General features: G+C 41.4%; 1 protein-coding gene across 4 annotated transcripts in view; it reads right to left on the reverse strand.

Annotated features, from left to right (window-relative positions):
- The window catches only part of DLC1 (DLC1 Rho GTPase activating protein), a 230,734-nt gene that overhangs the window by 10,329 nt on the left and 199,746 nt on the right, over nt 1-20,659 (reverse strand). For 3 of the 4 annotated variants that reach the window (XM_005232092.4, XM_013294985.3, XM_055795270.1), the window contains 5 exons: nt 16,088-16,159; nt 13,145-13,226; nt 5,787-5,850; nt 1,496-2,922; nt 152-328 (listed from right to left, as the gene is read on the reverse strand). In XM_005232092.4, coding sequence (XP_005232149.1) covers nt 152-328; nt 1,496-2,922; nt 5,787-5,850; nt 13,145-13,226; nt 16,088-16,159 — 1,822 coding nt within the window. Of the gene's footprint in view, nt 1-151; nt 329-1,495; nt 2,923-5,786; nt 5,851-13,144; nt 13,227-16,087; nt 16,160-20,659 lie in introns of those variants that run through there. The other variant, XM_055795271.1, reaches the window with a different exon arrangement.

Below are 20,659 nucleotides of genomic sequence, written 5' to 3' on the forward strand. Positions count from 1 at the left end.
ACTGTCAGCACAGGCTAGAGGAAGGAAGAAGTGCAAATATGGAAAAAGAGGGATGGACTGATTCATTGCATCTTTCCAAAAGTTGCTTAGGACAAGCACAACTGTCATGCTTGTACAGCTGGCCTGTCTACACATGGCACTGTGTCCTTACCAGCTGAAACCGTGCTTGTTGGAAGGTGTGTACTTCTCCAGGAGAGCCGTCAGCTTCAGGAGAGAGTACTTCTGCAGCAGGTTCATCTGTGCCACGGACTGGCAGTTGATCTGCAGTGATGCTGAGCTGAGGCTGGGACGGTGGGAGCTCTGAAAGCTATGCCACCTCAGCCTGTGCCTGCAGAGAAGATGGGGGACAGAGCAAGAACTGGTCACTGAAATGTCTCTGCAAGACACGTGCAGGAATTACCACAAATGTACTGCTGAGCTCCCTGCTCTCGGCAGCTGCTGTCTTCCGAGATTTCACAGGCATCACCCAGCACTGTCTCTGCCTCACCTGGCACAATGCAGCATATGCGGGTGCTTCAGATGGGGAAGTGCACACTGAGCTGACCCACAGCTCAGCATTAACTACACAGTCTTGCCCTATCAGATATCCTCTGAGGGCTCCAACACCCTTTTTCAGAAGCCCCTTCAATACTAAGGCAGTGGGAATCAAAAAACTCTATTGAGGATAAACAGCCCAAACTCTTAAGATGGGAAATGGGAACTAAGCACTTCTAAAAGTCCCATTAAGTTTATACAAGCAGCTGTAGGTGACTAAGTGACAGCAGAAACCAGGCCCTAAATGATCTGCTCCAGTTTTAAAGGAAAACTGGAAACAAAAGCTAGAAAGAATTCAACCTCTTGCTCTACTCACAATACAAAATACAGCCATCCATCCCATGGTAAAACTCCCAGCAGACACTGGGAGGACACTGGAACTCCCTCCGTCCCCCACTGTGCTACAGCAATCAAGAGAAAGTAAACAAACCTCATTTTCCCTGCAGATTTAATGCCCTAGCATGCCATTATGAAATAGCCTGCTACCGAAAAGTGCAATTTTTTGGAACAGTGTAAAAGTCAAGGCTTTTACTACCCACTGACAGAAACCAGACCATAAGTTACACTGGTTCTCCTCACCAACTTAAAAAGTGAATAATCCTACTTGATGCCGCTCTCCCTCCCCCATACCATTTCAGTTTGAAGAATTATCATCCCCCAAAATTGCCTTAACATTGCTCCTAACGCTGACTTGCTGAGCGGACTGCTTTTCAACGACAGCTCAGGCTGAGCATGCAAACATGCAGCTACGAAGTGTGGGAATCATTTCTCTAAAAGTCTTGCACAAATATTTCCCTTGCCTAGAACTGTTTTGGAAAGTGATGGGAACAGCACGTGTGTGCTTGAATGGCCACAACTTCTACTGCACCTTAACCGAGTGTGGTGCAGCTACTGTCAAGCCACTTGGGCTGGAGGGGGACCCCACCAGGGCCACCCCAAGTCCCAGCACTCGTGATCTCACCTGCTGGACCGTGTCAGTGATGCGCCCACCCCAGAGTCCCTCCTGTCCTGCATCCCTGTGGGCTCTTCTGTTTCATTCAGTGAATTCCCTGTACTGTCAAGGTCACTTGGTGTCGTTCGATCATTATCTACATCAAGGTGGATCTGCTTTGGAGAGGAAGGACAGGGGGAGATGGAGTCGAGTGCTGAATCAGAGTCCCCTTCGTCCGAGAACTTCTCTGACCACTGGTTTACTATTCTCTGCATCCCTTTGACATGGTACAGGATATCGTCTAGTTCTGGGAATATGTCTTCATTTTCAAGGTCAGCGAGGTCGCTCGTACTGGAATACAGGATTGAGCCTGGCACGTTGTCATAAATACTCAGGCGGCTGCTCACTGAGCTGGAGGAGTTGCGCCTTTTCCCCATGCCCAGCTCTTTGGAGCTGTCACCGCTGTTTTCCCTTCGGAGGGTGAGATGGCCATGCCCATGGAAACTCCCTGTCCTCCAGTTCACAGAGGCGCTGCTTTCTGTTGGGGAGAAGTTGCCGTTGGAGAGTGCTTTGGGAAAAGTGCCAGGCTTGTGATCTTCAGGGATAAAAAACACAGTGTCTTCTGCAAAGCTTCCCCGGTTCTTGAAGTTCTGCTCCATCACATCGTTGAAAGTTGACTGGTTGAAGGGGTCGAAGCCTTCCAGGTACATGCCCACCCTTTTGTTGTACGCACTGAGGCTGCGTGTTCGCGTGACGGGACTGGGTGTGCTGACGGCACTGCTCGTCTCAGACTGACTACTGCTGCTGCTGGTCTGGGTGGAATTGGAGACACTCCTCTTTCGTACCATGGGGAGGCTGATGTGATTGCCGTTGAGGGCTGAAATCTCCACGCAGTTAAGTTGTTTCAGTTTATCTTCATCCATGCCCTCCTGCAAGATGGGCCCACTAATAATAAGGCCAAGCTTTGAAGGAGCTTTGCTCTTGCCATGGTGAGAGCTCTTGATTTTCAGGCTCTCCATTCTCTTGAGCAGGCTCTTTGTTTTGGACTTGGCGTTCTTCTCATTGGCTTTTGTGTTGAAGCTGAAGCTACTCAGCTCCCTGGGCGAGGGCAGGCTGCTGAACGAGTCATCATTTGCTGCGAAATTGCTTGACGAACAAACGCTCACGACCGAGTTTGTCCTGGTGGTAGATGCCTCACTCTGCAGGGTTGGTTGGTGGCTGCTGGTGCTGCTGATGCTCAGAATAGAAGCCACCTCCTGGCGTTCACTGAGATCTGTTAGCACACTCTCACGGCTTGCCGCATTGGTAAGGTGAGGAGCTTCTGGGGAGGGGGTATTCAAGTCCGGTTTTGGAGGAAACACATCAAACTCTTCGAGCCTTGACCACCTCTTGCTGTCCCTCTGAAAAGTCCATTTGCCACTTATTGCACAAGGTTCATCTTCATCCGAATCTTCACTCTGCAAAGAAGAAGAATCCTGAAAGAGCTGCTTGCAAACTGCCCAAACAGCAAAGGCAGTTGCATTTAAATACAATGCCCACTAAACTGCTTTAAGCATGACCTTGTTCTGACTGAATTTAAAGTGAAAACAGTCTTTTACTTGAGGGAGAGGAAGATTAGGCCATAAAGCCAATCACAGTAAAAGATAACATGGGACAGGCAATATATTTTAACAATTTTTAAATACAAAAGATACACACTTTGTAAAAAGAAACAAACAATACAATCTCCTTTAAGTTGTTGTTTTCTACAAACTCTAGTATCCATAGACTTTTAATTAATTGGTCACAGTGGACAGCCCTCAGATCAATGGAAATTCCTGGCATGCATAAAATTTTAAACTAGAGTCAGTCAGGGGTTGGGGTCCTCTGGACTCTCTCCAAAGTTACACTCTGTTGATAGTGGCTGTGTGTTTATACTCCTCTTTGCAATTACAAGATGTTTCTCATATGTTCTGAATTGTAGTGGCTTAATTCCTTACCCATTCGGGAAGTCCAAACGGTCTCCTCACTGTGATTAATGAGACAGCAAAAGAAGCTCTTGCACTGCAAGAGTGTGATGCCTCGAGGCTTTTACCTGGTCCACTCTTCCTCCCACAGCCTAGCAGCTAACATTTTAAGAATGTCCTGTGAAGTTTCTACTTCAGTCTCGCTTCAGGCAAACTTTAACACTCATAGATAGCGAGCAGCAAGAGCTCACTGACAGTATAGCACGTAAGTAAATTGTAAATTGTAAATAACGTCTCCACTAATGTTTGATGTATGAGTAATGCCTGAGGGCACAATTACACATACATCACTTACGCCTACTATCTTTTCATCTAAATACTGAAAGGGAATGATCCGGGGACTGACATACTTGGTCTTCCAAATATCTGGAAAATTTCATGTTGGAAGAATAAAACCAATGAAGATATTTTAATAAGACACCATGAAACCACAAAATAACCTTTGGTGTTCAGAGTAGGAAACACTAATTGCCACCCAGCTCCCTGAGTTTCACTTCATTTGTTTAGATTGCTGTAATTTAAAAACAAACATGTGCATGCCCCAAACTGTAACTATTTGTGTGCCGGCAACACAAACATTCATTCTCTGAAAAATAAGTAAATTATTTATATCTCAAGTATTTTATTTATGCATACTTTAGCTCCTCATCCTCTCCTAGGTTGCTATGTTTTTGGTTTTTTATAGCACATTTCATCAGAAAAATAAGTGAAACACCATATTTGTTTTTTATAACAAAATACACACAAGACACAGAGAAAGCATAATTTTCTTTGTTTTCCAGCTACTACAAACTACTTCTGTCCATGACTCAGACAAAACCTAAGAGGACTGGCTTGCTTATTTAAAGTTTTCAGGAGGAAGAGAGTCACCTGAAACTGCCAATGGATAATAATGATGGTTCAGTGGTGACTGTGGTTTGACTGGAAAAAAAGTAGCAGTAAAGTGATCTTAATTTGCAAAGAGGTCAATGCAAGCATAAGGAAACATATGTTTCTGTCAGCACAATTTTTCCCTAGTGTTAAAAAGCTTTAAAGGCTAAGTATTGATTTTAATGGAGTCAACAGGATCCAAGCCCATCTGCCAGAACATGGGTGGTGAATGAAAATCAGGAAGGACTGAAACAAAAGGTAACGTCCAGACTCTGGAGATCTGGGGTTTGGACCTGAAGTCATGTCTGGTCTGACCTCTAACAGCAATACTGATCATTCCAGTGTTAACAAGGTTCAGGAACAAGGAGGAGAAATCTTCTGGTGGTCATAAATGGCAATCCAGCTGTCTACCCCTACTTTTAATGAGTTCCTACATATGCTGCCTCAGAGTGTTATCTTCTGGAGCTTGGATGCTGTTTCCAACATACCACAAACAGATAGGGAAAGAGGGGATTAATTCCTGGTAAACAACCTCAGAGCATTTGTATGCATTCTTGTTAAGGGTAGGGCAGCATTGTATTGCCTTAGCTCAGTCATCTTTATCTGCAGTTGTCATATCCCAGGGGACAGTATCAACTACTGATCCCTCCTAGGACACACACATAGTTTTAAGACAGCTTTTGAGCAGAACTTTACTAGCAAACCCCAGCAACTCAGCTTTCTGTCTGTTCCACCTTACTGAAATTACACTAAGTGCTCTCATTTCTCACCATGCTCCACAGGGATCCTGAAGATTCAGGAAACACTTCTAATCCCTGCTGAGCTCCCTGGAAACAAGCACACTTACTAAAAAGGCAGCTGATGTACTCTGTAAATATATTGCTTTAATTTTGAGTTATGTAATTAAAACCCAAAGAAACAGTGTGCCCAATCCTACAAAGGGTTAGCTCGTTTCTTTGCAGGCCAAGTACAGCCTAACTGATCCTATCTACATCATGATAAAATAATACAATTCTAACATGATGGCAAAGAACCAAAACTGTGAAGATGACGCCAAAGATGATGCTCTAACATTCAGTTCATGGTGACTGGTCAGCATCTCCTCCATCAAGCCTACTCTACATTCCTGCCCGAGTGCAGGTAATAAATACACTGTAACACTGACAACCTTGCTGGCAGGCAGAGAAGCTCAGTTCCTTTTAGACTGGGAGCAGCATCCCAGGGAAGAGTTCGCTAGACGAATACCCTTTATGCACAGCCATGCCCAGTTTTCACTCGGTGAGAACACAAAATGAAATGTAAGCAGAGTTTTGACTGTGTGTCCTTGCCAGGTTCTACTCGGGTGTTATCCTAGACTGCAGCTAAACAATCTGCTAGATGGTTGGGGTTTTTTCCCAATTTTATTAATATACAATGCTATAACAGAAGGTATTAAAGGAACTTACCCTTTTCCTGTGGGGACTAATTTCTAGCTTCATCACTGCACATTTGTTTAAATTATTTAAGCGCCTGCAAAAGCAAAGGAAACCATATTAAGAGAACACTCCAGTGTTTTGACACAGGCTACTCCTGCTCAAAAGCTTTTGTGAAGGCTGTCTCCAAACTGCTTTGCATACAAAGAGCCACAAGCAGAGTTTCAATTAGAGCCCTAATTATACTTAACCATTAACTCATTACATTTGGCTGTATTCTAACTTCAGACCAAGGGAGGGATGGATGACTATTTGTCACAATTATCTGAATCAAAGTAAAGAGAAGTAAACAGAAACTTAGCCTAAGTTGAGAAGTGCATTATATTCAATGAATTGTAATAATTACATTTTTTTAAATAGTAGGCATCTGAACCCTGAAACATTCGATCTCAACAGACTGAAAATAACGGAAAAGGCTTCTTATTTGTCCCTGCGTACACATGCTGTGTGAAAAAAGCATGCTGCTTTAAAATTGTACTTTGTAAGCTAAAACCTCCAAGAGGAAAGCTTATTTTCCGCTTATTAAGTGTCTATTTTGTTTGTGAACAATTATTATTTTCAATACAGTCCTGGGACAAGACAAATCACCAGTTTAAAAAAAAAAAACCAAAACCAAATCACAAAAAACCAAAACACAGACCTGATTTCTCCTTCCTACAGAAAATTTCTTTTATACATAAAAATACTGTTTTGAAGGACTAAAATAATAATAATAATAATTAAAAAAAAATTGCTGCAGCAACAATAGCTAACTAGTCTCCTTATGAAATGTGATAGCAGTCTGGATGCATACCTTGAAGTACAGTATGAATGCATACAAGCATCCCTCTATTCCCCGATGACCTAATGATCTGGTAGGTATCCCTGAACAATAAAATCTCCCTTCCCTCTCCCCTAGAAGCTCAGTGTGCAGGGCTGAGCACAACAGCTTAAAGCAGAGCAAGACTTGGCACTGTTGAACACACAGCTCCACGGCAGTTCAGGCACAGCTAAGTACAGGCTTCTGTGGTCTCCTGCCCCTCTCCCAGCCCTCACCTCCCCAGCAGCTGCTCCAAGGACATGGTTCAGCTATGGTAAAGCATGGTTAGAGAAATGCTGGTGCTACGGCAAGGCAAAGGGCAGGAACAGACTGAGCACCACACAGAAGGCAGAAAAGCTGAAGCAGCTTCATGGAAGTGACAATTTAGTCCCTTGTGTTAATACTTCCACTCATAAGGCTGTACCATGGGCTGGATGAAGAGACTAGCTAAGCTGAAAACCAAACTTTCAATACTTTGTTGGGTTGAATTTACTACGGGTCAGTTCCCCGAGCTGCGTGAAGTGTAGTGTGTGAAGGGGCAGGCAGAGGAGTCGAGCCGCCCCTTTCCTTCAGCCGGACTGCAGCCCAGATTCCACAGGAGCAGAACTGAGCTTTAAAAAGCCTAATTGATTCTGAAGAAAGTTGCATAATTGTCACATAACTTTTCTGAGCAAAGTGTAAAGAGCCTGTAGAGCCTGTATCAGCAGCTCTGAAAAACTAAAAAAGTAAAAAAAAAACCACCCCAAAACCTAAAAAAGTAAAAAAAAAAGCTGATTTGTCCTGTTTCTTCAGATGAGTTTTTTCAGATTCATGAAACTTGTAACTTGAATCTAGAAAATGTGTGCACAGGAAGAATTACTAGTTTCTTCTCTTTCCCCTTGCCTTTTATGCACAGGATTAGTTGCAGATGCTATTTACACAGGGCTTGAACCTGAGGCCATCAAAGAAAATCGAAAAGCTCCTACTGGTGCTTTTGCTGCAGTCATAAAGTAAAAAAAAAAAAAAAAAAAAAGGCAGTTTGATCTATAATTAGACCCAGCCACAACACAGCAGAAAAGAAGAGAAACAGGAAGAATTGCCATGGGTCAAATAGTAGGGCAGTTGCAGGTTAGGAAAGTTATCCAGATCTCTTTATTTTCATTTTTGCCCTGACTTTAAAAGGCAGAAGTCACAGTTCTGCTGGCTGCAGCTGATGGGTACATGCAGAAGTCCACTGAAGTTCAGAGGAACTGCATTTACAGTGTGGGTGAAGGTTGGATGTCCCATCTAAGTGCTACACAACAAAACTGGTATTTTGGTTTTTAAGAGGCCACACAGCAGCTGAAAGCCGCCTCCCTCTCTCTGCTATAAAAACATTCTCCTCTCAAACCCCTGGACCTCAAGATCACGGAATATGAAACTGGTTTCAGTTCTATATTGTGTAATAATTTACAAATTTCACAGTGTTGCAACCTTTGACTTAGGCAGAGAGAAGTTATCACCAAATCCCTGTATCACACTTTATCTAGCTCCAGCCTGTCTGACCACTAATAAAGATGATCTCCGATTTCACCAAGATTACATCTCCAGACTTTTCTCCTACTCAAATTAAAACCCTGAAATAGGTGGAAAAGGGTAGAGCAAAGACCTCTGTTTCCACAGAGTGTTTAAGAAGAAAAAAAATCCCCTGCCACACACCTCACAAAAATGAGTATGAAGGCAAGATAAGGTAACCCCCAATGAGCAAAGTTAAATGCAATAGCAGTGAGGCAAGTAAAGGCTCTGTTACACATTTGACATGATTTCATCACAAAACCAGTTTCCCTTTTAAAACCTAAATGCTCTGCAGTAATTGCCTCAGGTCTGCAACTTTCATTATATACATCACACATCCTGCTTTAACTTCTGCTCGAGTTCAGCAGTGCTCAGTTCTTGGAGCTATAGGACACTGAAAACAGTACAATATGCAAAATGCCTTCCAAACCCATTACTGAGACTGAAAAGCTAAGTTTACAAAGTTTAGGCTTTGCCAGGATGAGAGTTACCTATACAACTATCATTAATCTTCACATAGGCTTTGCAATACTTTATCAGCATAGAAGTACACATTCATTTTCTACAGATCTTCTCATCAAATCGATATGCTTGTTCGTGAACCGCAATTTTCTCTTCTGGCTCTGGACTTTCCCCTTTGGTAGTTTCATTCACAGCTATAAATTCAATTCATCATTTCCCTACTGGCAGTCAGCAGGTCTGCCTCATTCTTTAGCTCCATCTTACTCTGCCCAAACCTGTCTCAGCGACACCTTCGTGAGGACAAGATGGGAGATGGAGGGACAGGGCAGGATTGCTGCAGATAGCAGTTACAGATGCCTTCACCGTCTGCCTATCTCAGTTACCATTTCGATAAATGCCTTTGCGTCAGCCCTCTCGTTATGCATCTTCACATCCAGATGGTATCTTACTCCGGCGGAGTGTTGTAGCTCCAAGATGTCACTTGCCCCTCACGTACTCCTGCCCAAGCTCTCATCCTCCTTCACCACAGCTCTGCAAAACTCTTCTGCCTGAGGGTGACCAGTGCAACAGGACCTGCCTCCCAGTCCCAGCCCCTGAGTTGAGACTAGCCCGTATCAACCCTGAGTGGCAATTACACTGGAAGCCCGAACCTGTTGCACTCAAAACACGAGGCATTAGAGCTTCCCTCCGAAATGAGCAAACGGTGCATTTTTCCCATTCTTCTCCTCAGAAATGGACAAACCAGTTTAGCCTGAACTTCTTTTAAGAAAGGCAGCCTGAACAAGATACTCACTATCAAAAATTGCAGTGTGAACAGCTAATTTCACCTAATTTATAAATTAAAATATGTGCATATAATGTGAAGTCCGTGTTAATTTAGATACCAGTCAGTTTTCCATTGGCTATAACCTCACATAATTCATTCTGCTGACATTAACAGGAGAAAATTCTCACTCCATGCACCCAAGAAAAGTGGTAGCAATGCAGAATATTAGATTTATGCATTTTAAATGACAATTTTCAATCTGAGTAACTGTATGATCTAGCTTTAAATTTTGAGGTGTTTTCTTGACGGATTTAAATTCTTAAATCCCTTCTCATAGAGCAAATTCCAACTCCATTACACGTGTAATTAATTGACGATACAAGGGCTTTCTTGTCTCATTGAAGTCGACAGCCTCTGTGCTGGCTCTTGAGGTTTATCTGCACGTTCTGACCTGCAAAGGAGTCCAGCTCTCTACAAACCAAATGATACGAGCAGTGAATGCTGCTCATGTGAATCCATTGCAATCAATTTATTGGATGAGAAGTCCTGATGGTAAAAGATTTAATAAACCTCTTGCGTATATAGTGTGGCAGTTTTCTAGTTATCCGTAAGGAGACTAAATGAGATTTCCATCATGGCTTGCTATTTATTTGGTACTTAGCAACAACCTTTAGGACAAGCATGTTTCAGTACTTAGTTTCACCAGCGCATGATGCTGCTATCCTCTGGAGATAAATAACCAGTCGTTAAACTACATAAAGTCTTATAAAACCAAGGCCAGCAGCGCTTTGCAGTCACTACATGAAGCATTCTAGAAAATTAGCCATCACTCATACATTTTTAGCCTTGCATTTCATGATAAGATCACTAAATGACATTTCTTAACCCTCTATCTTTAGTGTTACCAAATGCCATATGCTATCTCTGTAATTCAAGTCTCAACCCACTTTTCACTTATTTTTCCAGGAAAACCTTAATGGAGTGACTATTGATACCTCTTCCGTTTAGAAAGGAATCTGGCAAAACATTGACTAATAAGCTGGTTTTACAGTTCCATTACTTTTCCTGCTTACATTAGTAAGATTATTAAACGATAATTTACAATACTCTTCAGATGTAAACTATCATTTAAAATGCTTCAAACTTGCAAAAATCCCTGTCACTGTGATTTCTACAGTCCTTTTTACAACAGTTTCTTCACATGCAGTAATTAGAACAAGGTAATTAGAACTGCTGGCATAAAACAGTTGTTATGCAGAAAAGCAGGTTCCCAGCCCAGGAGACTTACTATTTTGTTACCGTGCTCTGCATATAGTGTTCATTTAGCTCTGTGCTGAAAATGCAAATAACTCAAAAACTATTCTGATTTTTCGTTAAGAAACAGTGATAGACTTATGGTTGTGAAACAGCTCTAAGTCTTTCACTGAGTAAACCCCTTTACTGTTTACACACTGACCATGGCATGAGTCAAAATAAACCCAGGCTTCAGGCAGAAATGTAGCATTCCAAACCATATGCCTTCTCCGAAGTTTTTTAATAAGTTTCACAGAATTAAACAATGAGATATAGGAAAAAAATCTAAAGGTAGAAATGTTGTGATAATATACTGCTTTTGTCTAACACAAACATTAAAGGGTCAAATTCAGACATCTGAGAAGATTAACTGAATTACTTCAGTTTTATTTTGAGGTGGGATCTGAATGCTTCTGGAGAAACTTTAGCTTCAGTTTTAAAGTTATCTTGTAAAAGATAACCCTGATATACAAGTCACAGGCTTCAGCATGACACAGTTCAGTCTTTAACATCTTTCTCTCAAGCTACAGTAAGACTGGTGGATTCTTACACATATTAAACAGAAAACAATTTGAAGATAAAAGTGAAGAAGTTATTTTACAATTAGCAGACTTCCTAGTTTCACAAAATATCTATATACTCATATAATTTTGGTTTGCTCCCCTTTATTAGAAGTCTTACAATATAAGCTTCCATTCTTAGGATAGAGATCTTTTTGCTGTCCTCTGTATTCAGAAAAAGTGCAACTGTTTTTATTGATCACACTAGCAGCACATCTCGAAGAGATATGGAGGGCATATTCTTACTTTCACCAGTGAGAAACAATCTGATACATTTTTCCCCCCATATAAATAAATAACACCAGTATTCTTGCAGGCAAGCACTAGGTCCAAAATATGCTGGCTTGACTGTATTTTGTTTTCCTGGCAAGGGAAGACCACGCTTCTGGGAACCAGCATTTATTCACATTGCTGTACTTTCTGTTCAATGACTTCACAAGTTCCAGAGCACAAAAATAAGCAGACCGATGCATCACATTTTAGTATCGATGGAATAGGTGCCCTACACTTGAGAAGGGCACATCCTGAGTGTGAACTTAACATTAATGAGATTTTTCCCCTCCTCATGACTGGACAACAAATCTGTTTTCTTAGTTTGAGAATCTTGTAAATATTTCTGAAGAACTTTAAATTCCAGTCCCTCTCTTTCCCTTCCAAGTATGGCAGTGATGGTATGAGAGCACTATAAACTTAAAGCCTTTCTTAAAAAGGTTTTGTAATTCATTACAATTACTGACGTTTAGAGTAGCAGACATTGTGCATGCAATATCCAAAAGCATTCATTTTGCAGACAATTTGGAAAGAAGCCATACTGATGGACAGAGGCAGAAAACTGCACTTATTTCTAGGTAATAGGAGACATGAAAAGACTTTTTTTTTTTTTTTTGCCATTTAAGATTGTGGACTCACGCTAGAGTAGGCAACTGATGGATGGGTAAGTGTCAGATGGGGCCACTACAATTGCTTTTATGATGAAATTGGTAATGCTGAGGCTGTAGTTCTGTAAAAACACGCTGCCACACACCAGTATGACTTGCTCCCTCTTTTTCTCTACCCATCCCTTCTCCTGCCCGTGCAGCTGGCTGTGGGGTCCTGCTCCATCCTCTGTACCGCCTCTGAACTTCATTATGCCTTTCCATGGGCTGATGTAATTTACTAAACCAGCACAGGAGTATCCAGACTCTTTGCGGGGTGAGTGAGTTGAACCGGTTTGTGGAAGGAGCCCATAAACAACCAAGATAAGTAATGGGAGCACGTGGCTGAGGGCAGGCTGATTTTTGCAGTGGTGATAAACTCTTAGCGTCACTCACATTACCCCTTTCAGCCATACCCACATTCACCTTGGTGATCACAGCGCACACAGGGTGATGCACTGAGGTAAGCATGATTGTTTGCATACATAGCTTCTTTTGTTTGTAGACAAAGCTGCTCACCAATGTAAGAAAGGACAGTAACAGAATGCAGCAGCTAATACTGCTCCCAAACCCCAACTCCTGTGTGGAAATTGATGCTACAGTTATATGTGCAGATGGCTGTAGTCAGCACAGTTCTGCTTTCACATGTGTAACTGATTTGGAAAGAAGTAACGAAAGCTAATTAAGAATAATGATAAAAAACATGCCTATGAAATACCTGTCACAAAGACTCCTGCCACTTTCCTCCCAAATTTGTTTTAAATAAGATCCCCCAAAATTACTTAGCCCAATATATTATTCTATTGTTAAACCATATAATATTCTATATTAAACCATATACTAATAGTGGATAAAAAAAACCCCAAAACCTCAAGCAAACGGTTACAAAGGTATGATTTATGTTATATACTAATTCAATTGAGGTTACGATTTCCCCAGGTTATGCTTTCCATTACACAGGAAGGGTTTTGTTTCAAAATGCAATGTGATTTTTTTTCACCTACCTGCATAACGCTTCAATAGCATCTCTGTCCAGAAAGTCGTGCTCTCGCTTGACTAGAGCGATGTCAATTGGAAAAAGGAGATCTGCATGAAAAGAGACAGATGGAATAAAAATGACTCTTATTCCCAGTGGTGAGTTATTTCAGAACAACCAGCTGCCTCCAGTTGAGCTCACCAAGATGCTAGTGACTGGCATTTCTCGGGTAAACACACGCTATCACCTCAAATGCCAGAGGTGCTTCCTTTTCATGTACAAATTTTTGACATGCAGCTTTGATAATGAAAGTTCATATACAAAATGGAGGAAAAAAGTGTAAAGCACAGATAAAACAACATGAGAGGGAAAGAGGCAAATGTGAGCTCCCTATTCAACATCAGAAGTGTAAACTGACTCTGGCTAGCTTTATTTAAAATAAATATACAATCTCCATCAAAGCACTAATATCTCACATTGAAGAAAAAAGGTCAGAAAGCCCCAAATCTCTGGGAAAGAATGAAAAACTGAAGCTCCTTGGCTGTTAATCAAGCTATTTAAAAGGTTGACCCAACATTCATGAGATATTGACTGAAATGAAAGCAAGCCAAGCTGTGTGGAGCCCTTACTGCCTCCTTTCCTTAGGAGATTGTTTAGGTAAACAACTGGGAGAGTGAGGGGGAGGAAACAATGTTGGCAGACAGCTGAAAATTTACTACAGCTCTGAAGCAGCAATCACATATATATATTATTTACTGTCCTCCACAGATTCCTGACTGTCATACAGGTCCTGATCTGGCATTCCTTGCACAGCCAGAACTCCCACCAAAGCCACTGGGTGTTCAGGGCACACAGCAATACAAGGACAAACTACGCATATACTGCTGCAGTTACATACAACTCTCCCGGTCCAAGGGATTGTCTGTAAATCTTTTAATTTCCAGAGACTGAGAAAGAATGAGCTGAAATGATGAAAAGGACTGGTGTTAATTTGTGGAAAGGTAGTTAATATTCGATACCAATAGATAACCTCTCAAATGAACTGTTTGTCCTGATGTTGCCTCGGGAAATTACGACATATTCTGCAAAGTGTAAGAAATACTGTCTTTTCTACAGAAAACTACAATTTTAGCAAAGGAACTGACTTCTAGCAAAGCAACTGACTTTAGCAAAGGAGCTCACTGATCAATCTGCATTTTAAAAGTGTACTATGTGGGACCACTCCACATAGGTGACTTCTCAGAACTCTTGCACTACACTAATTTCATTCATAGGTTTCCCCTTCATTATTTTAAGTTCAAGGTGCAAGTAAAGAGGATGAGCACATTCAACTGGTATTTTACACCAATGCTGATACAAGTTTTTCAACTGAGAAAGTTAGTACCTTAGGATGCCCACAAGAAAACATATGGGAGAACTTAAGTGAGAGAGGTGACTTGGAAGAAGTTGATAATCTGCACAAGTCCATATTTTTTTTTAATGCTTAATTTATGCTGCTGCTGTTTTTGTTGTTGTTCCTACTGCCAGGGGGACTTGCAAAGGACAGTGGTATATTGTTTTCATATAAAGGCAGCTGTCTTTTCAATGGGTATGGCTGGCCTTGCTCTTGCCTCTTGCTCTCACCTCTGCGGTCCTTCTGATGTCAGGCAGGACATGGTCCTACGTTACAAACTTTATATTTAGAGTCCCTAGGCAGGGCAATGGTAACCATAAGTAGGACACATTTTCTGAATGTAAGTAATTTTTTAGGGGATTTACAGCTCAGAATAACATGAAACCCACAAGACCACATACTCAGCTGAGTCTTGTACCCAGTTTTAACAAAGACTGGAAGTACCGTCCCAGCTCTGCATGAATCTTGGCATCTCCATTCGCACACACATTAAAAAAAAAACACCCAAAAAAGAAAAAAATGAAAAGAAATAATAAAAGGAAATTTAATTTCTTAACAGGCAAAAAAAGTTTTGCCAAGTGCTGCTTTTCAAAGTGCTATTATCATCTCATATTGCCAATGCAGCTGCAAATCAAAGCTCAACAAGATCATTTTTCAAGAAGGTCAGCCCAGCATTTGCTGTAATTTCCAACAGTTATTCACTGTAGATAATGGACTTTCTATGCTCATTCTTACAAGCAGCAGCTGGAGTTTGTTTAATAAAAAAGAAGAGGCAGATAAGAGTACATAATTTCACTACAGTGCAAGTAATTTTAAATGGTGGTGGGAAATTCTGAGCAATAATATACATGTCGCACTTCAAAGCAAACTGTAAGAACTGTATGCCAAAACAGCTAGTTCGTAGTAGGTTAGATAGTAAATGAAGAAAACAGTTGTAACTGACCAAAATTTTTGTAAAAGTGGACACACAAAGAGAATCCATCCCACAGAAGGATGCGTGAGTGCAGGAGGCAGCAGTCTCTTTGAGGAGCTGCTGCACACCTGCACAACAGCTTGTTATATTCTTTCCCTACATAGTGAACCTGTGTCTAACAACAAAACAAACTGTTCTGAAAAAACACACAGGACATCGGAATCACGAGGTGTACAGACGCATCCACGCATATGCAAAATTTCCTACCTCTGCTCCATTAGCAGAGCTGGCCAGTGGAGCTGGCCACAGCTGCTGTGTTTCTCTAAGACTCATAGCAGTGGATGACTACTTTCATGAAAATACAGTTCATTTGTGCGTTAACTACAAGGAATGTGCCATCATGCTAACGTAACATTTGTGCTATGAGGACATCTGGAAAATTCAGACTGAAACAGAGACCTGCAACAAGTTCAAAACTCCAAGAGCGCTTCGGAGTCTCAGTGGGTTTGGTACATCTATGTATGTGGTGGGTAGCCCAGTTCCTGAAAGTCATCTTATGTGCTGGCGCTTCAGTTGTGCCCCTGAACCTCATTTATTGGTGAATATTACATCTTACTGTCCAAAAATTGCCAGGGGATGATTGATTTGCAAGCTCAGGTGCCTACCTTCATAAAGCTGTGCATACTGCGGGAATCCAGCAGCCCGCAGCCAGTCACAAGCTTCCTTGGCCTCGATTTCTGGAAAAGGACAGAAACAAGACACCCTCCAATTAGTGATTTGCAAAGCAAAAACTTCCTCTCCACTTCTACAATTCTTGTTACAAAATAAGCACGAAGATATTCAGCAACTTTGAACTGAGACACAGGTTTGCTTATCCCAGTTTCCTTTTCTTCTTGTGATCAAACATGCCTTATTCTGGAATGTCACTAGCATTCACCCATGATTTATCAACAGCTCATCATTTTAATAGTTAGAGAAACAGGCATAGATAAAAACTGGAGGAGTTATGGATTATTCCATACAGGTTTTGTTAACACTAGAGAAACCAGCATCGCAATCAACATGAGCAGCATGTTCAACAAATCTTTTGGCACAACTATTTTGTCTTGACAGAAATTCCTAGTAAAGCCTGTAATACTGTTGCGCACTTTTAACATCCTGTAGATAGTACTTATAGACTCAAGCCCAAGAACAACCGACACTGTATTGCAGCTCACTCAAGAGCATATTTACTACCCCTGAAGAAGCAAGTTTCACTGGAGGTCTTCACTGCATTTATGAGTTACTTGGTATATTACAGGAAATACAGCTAACTTTCCCTCAGACTGCCCAAAACAACATGCTGCAAAATGAAATTATTCACATACACATACACGACACCAAAAGCAAACATTCTGAATATAACATGTGTTATATTAGTCTGTGAATAAATTGTACATAAATTCATTTGTTACCTAATACAAGCAGAAATAAAGAATATGTTGTCTTACTAGCTCAAAATAGGAAAATATAAAAGGTATTTAGGGTATTTTCCAAGCGTTCAGTAAACAGACTGGGTTGACTTTGTTCTTCTAAAAATTCAAGAAAGTGCTACTGGGAATTAACTCCATGCTTAGAACTGATCAGACAGACAATGAGCAATCAGAAACTCTTAACGACTTCATCTGACTTTGATTATATTCACTGTTCTTGATGGACCAGAAAGAAAAGCTTCATTATGTACGACTCAGCAGACAATTTTGCCACCTACTTGGAGAGGATACTATAGCTACCTGCTGCAGAAACCATCTGCGAAAGGACTTGTGCAGAACTGCTCAGAATACAAGCTACTGCATATAGGGCAGCGAAGAGCCAAACATAACAGATTTTGGCATGTTATGAAATGTTCCTAGTGAGATACAGGTACACAATTAAAATCAGGTTAAATGACAGGCACCTCTCAAGAGTTTCCAAAATGACAGCGATCCCTCTCTAATTTTCCAAAATGCTACAACAGGGTTAAAATATTTGTGCTTTGCCAGACTACTTTGCTAAGATAGGTACCCAAACCAAGGGGTTAAGGTGAGCCAAAGCACAACATTCCAGATAAATAAACAGCTAAAAATCCACTCTCACTGAAGTCAGGACAAGCAGGCATTTGTGTAACTTGTGTTTGCTTCACCTTTAGGTTATGGGACCACATGAGAACAAGCACGTACAGACATATTGACTTAGCTACTCATTAAGAAAAAGCATTCTTCAATTCTAATTGCAAGCAATTGTAAAGTTTTGCTTAAAGTAGCATTTTAATTGCAGTATCCTAAGGAAGCAGATGGGAAAGCTAATAAAGAAGGAAAAAAAAAAAAATCTAAAATACATTTAAAACTTGTACTGCTAAAGCAAGAACAAACAACAGGACTTTACTATCTCAGAAGCAATGAAAATACTAAAGCAAAAAAAACCCTGCAATTAACTTTTAAGAGTACTTAAAATAAAATGCGCTATCTTATAGGTCACACCCTGCAGAAGTCTCTGGATAGAACAAGACTTGTACTTGATGTAAAACTGGAAAAAAAAATTATGCCCAATAACCAGTATTTACATAAAAATGCAGGTAGATACCTGTAGTGCAACTGGAAAAAAAGTGTCAAATTCCTTACTGCTACAGTGGCTCTTCAATGTGTTTAAATATTTGTTCACAGGTCCTCCTCTGCTGAGCACCCCAGGTGTACGACCTGGGAAATATTTCTAGAGCTAGAAAATTGCCAATATGCATTTATCAGACTTTTTTTTTAAGCTTCTCTGTAGAAGCTTTGCATATCTTTTCTGCAAATATATATGCAAGTTATGTGGAAGTCATATTTTGAGAGCACCCAGGTGTCAGGTGCCTTTGGGATTTTCAGAGCATATTTGCTTTCAAAATACCTTTGAGAATCCCCCAAGAAGTCTACCTAGGCAATGAAACACCTGAGTTATTCCTAGTTGGCCACAAGAAACACAAAGAATGATAAAACACCAGTGCACCTGTTCACCGATTAGCCTAGGCAAATGCTTGGGGCTGGTACAGGACAGCAGCAAGGGTTTAAAAGCAGTATTTGCCCCATTTCCATCTCCAACATTTTGGGAAAGCCAGGGCCCCAGCCTCTGGCTCCTGCTGCAAGTCTTGGAAGGGCAAAGGGGTTTGGAGAGCTGTTCTTGAAGAAGGGGCCAGGTAGTCCCCGGCAGCCAGGGTGCTCTCTGTGTTACCTCCATCCACACAAAATCATGGGCCAGGGCGGGATGTGGCTGGGGTAGGGGTGACAGAGCGGAGGGAGGACCTAAAAACAGCTCCTTTTGCTAACTCCAGTTGGCCAAACCCAGGGTTGCTACTAGAGTGTGCCGATGCGCTGTGACAAGATGAATGGAAAGGTCATTTCCATCCCAGCTTCCCTATCTCAGCCCTGCTGGCTACTGAGAAGCCACACCATGAACAAAACTGTGTATGCATGTGAAATTCAGGCAGATCAAAATATAGCCAGAGGGAGAATCCAGCCCAGGATGCACTGAATAGGCTGCACAGAAGGCCAAGTATAAGGTTCCTAACATAAGAGATACAAACTTAAACAGATGAAAGCTTGTACAGGTAAAACGTCCATTACCACAACATAACTGGAATCTCTCTGAGAATAAAATACATTCGTTAAACCTGAAGTTCTGGCCAAATCATTTAAACTATGCTAGAGGAGAAAGCCCATTCCCACACTATCCAAATACCAGCCTTTCTTCCAGCTCAGCAGCATCAGTTATGGGACTCTTGGTTTGTTAGCTGCCACAGTTTCATATCCAGGTGGACATGGAAATACATGTAAGGTCTCGTCATCTGGATCGATGGCAAACAGGACAACAAGGGACAAAAGAGAGAAGAACAGAGCTTCCAAAATCAGTTTTTTCCACTACTTCTAAAACGTTTTACAAGGGACAGGGTACCCAGAAACCTTAATTCCATCTCCCAGGGGACCTACGTTACAGATCATTACCAGAATTTCGAACTCTACTGAGCACAGCATCTGCTTGGCTAGGGCCAGCTGAGAGTGACAGGGAGGAAAGTGAGCTTGCAGAGGAACTCTGCACTGCTTACCAACACATTTTAGGGAAGCCCTACTTCAGCCCCAATTAATTTACCATGATAGGCAAAGCAATTTCCCACCATGAGCATCTTCACAATAAAGACCTGGCAGATGAGCTGATACAAGTTGCTGAGGGCAAGGGACTGTTCTCACCCCCTCCTCCCCACTCCATCCCTGTGGTGCCGCTTCCTTTCTGAATCAAACATCCTTGCCAGTTAAAACCTTTACAATAAACTACAATTCAGTATACATTCCAGGCAAGAAATGTATGTGCAGCGTTTCAGATGTGCATCCTGTGCCCTCCCCCAGCAGCAGGAGGTTCTTGTACAAAAGAAAGAACCACTGGCAAGAAAGAAATCATGTTATTATTTCTAAATGTCCTGATACAGAAGAAAATCTCTTAGAAAGTAGAACAAAACAAACCAAACCCCAAAACAACCCAAAACAACCACAACAAAAAAAAAAACCCACCAAGAAGGAGTACAATGAAGTCTTTATTCTTGGTGTTGAGTAAGCAAACAGCCGGCAAATGTGTTAAAGAGGAAACAGGAAATTTTTATTGGAAACAGCTTTATTTGTTAGTCCATTTCACAAGGCAGGCCTCCATGCTCAAATCAAGGCTAGGAGTGCCTTTTGTGTGCGGTTGGGAACCATTAGTCCTTATTTACTCACTTCCTGGGGGGGGTTAGGAGGACCCAATGCTTCCCCAAACTGGTAAGTGAAAATGGAAACTTCTAACTTCCTTTTTGTTCAACCTTGGTTAATCTTGGTTCCTGGCCCTGCAAGTTTAAAACTTCATACCAAAAATATCTCAATTCACACTTTGATACTGACGCTGCAGAAGGAAGGACTCGTAAGTTGTCTATAGTCTTTTGTTGGATGATACCTTCTTCCTACAGAAAAGAAAAACCACACAGTGTGATGCTCCAATAATGTCCTTTCAGAAAAAAAACCCAAAACCAAAAACCATAGCAGTCTAGCTAGCTAGGAGCGGCAAGATCATTTGCTTTCATTCTTGCTTTCTTTTTGCTTTTGTGAAGTAAGACACAACTTAACCACCAGCTCTTTCAGGGTCTTAAGGACAAGGTGCAAGGCAGATTATCTTTCTACAGTCATGCACTCACTCCATTCTCACCTAAGTGTTAAACACTG

The sequence above is a fragment of the Falco peregrinus genome, chromosome 2, assembly GCF_023634155.1.
Source record: "Falco peregrinus isolate bFalPer1 chromosome 2, bFalPer1.pri, whole genome shotgun sequence".
Lineage (NCBI taxonomy): Eukaryota > Metazoa > Chordata > Aves > Falconiformes > Falconidae > Falco > Falco peregrinus.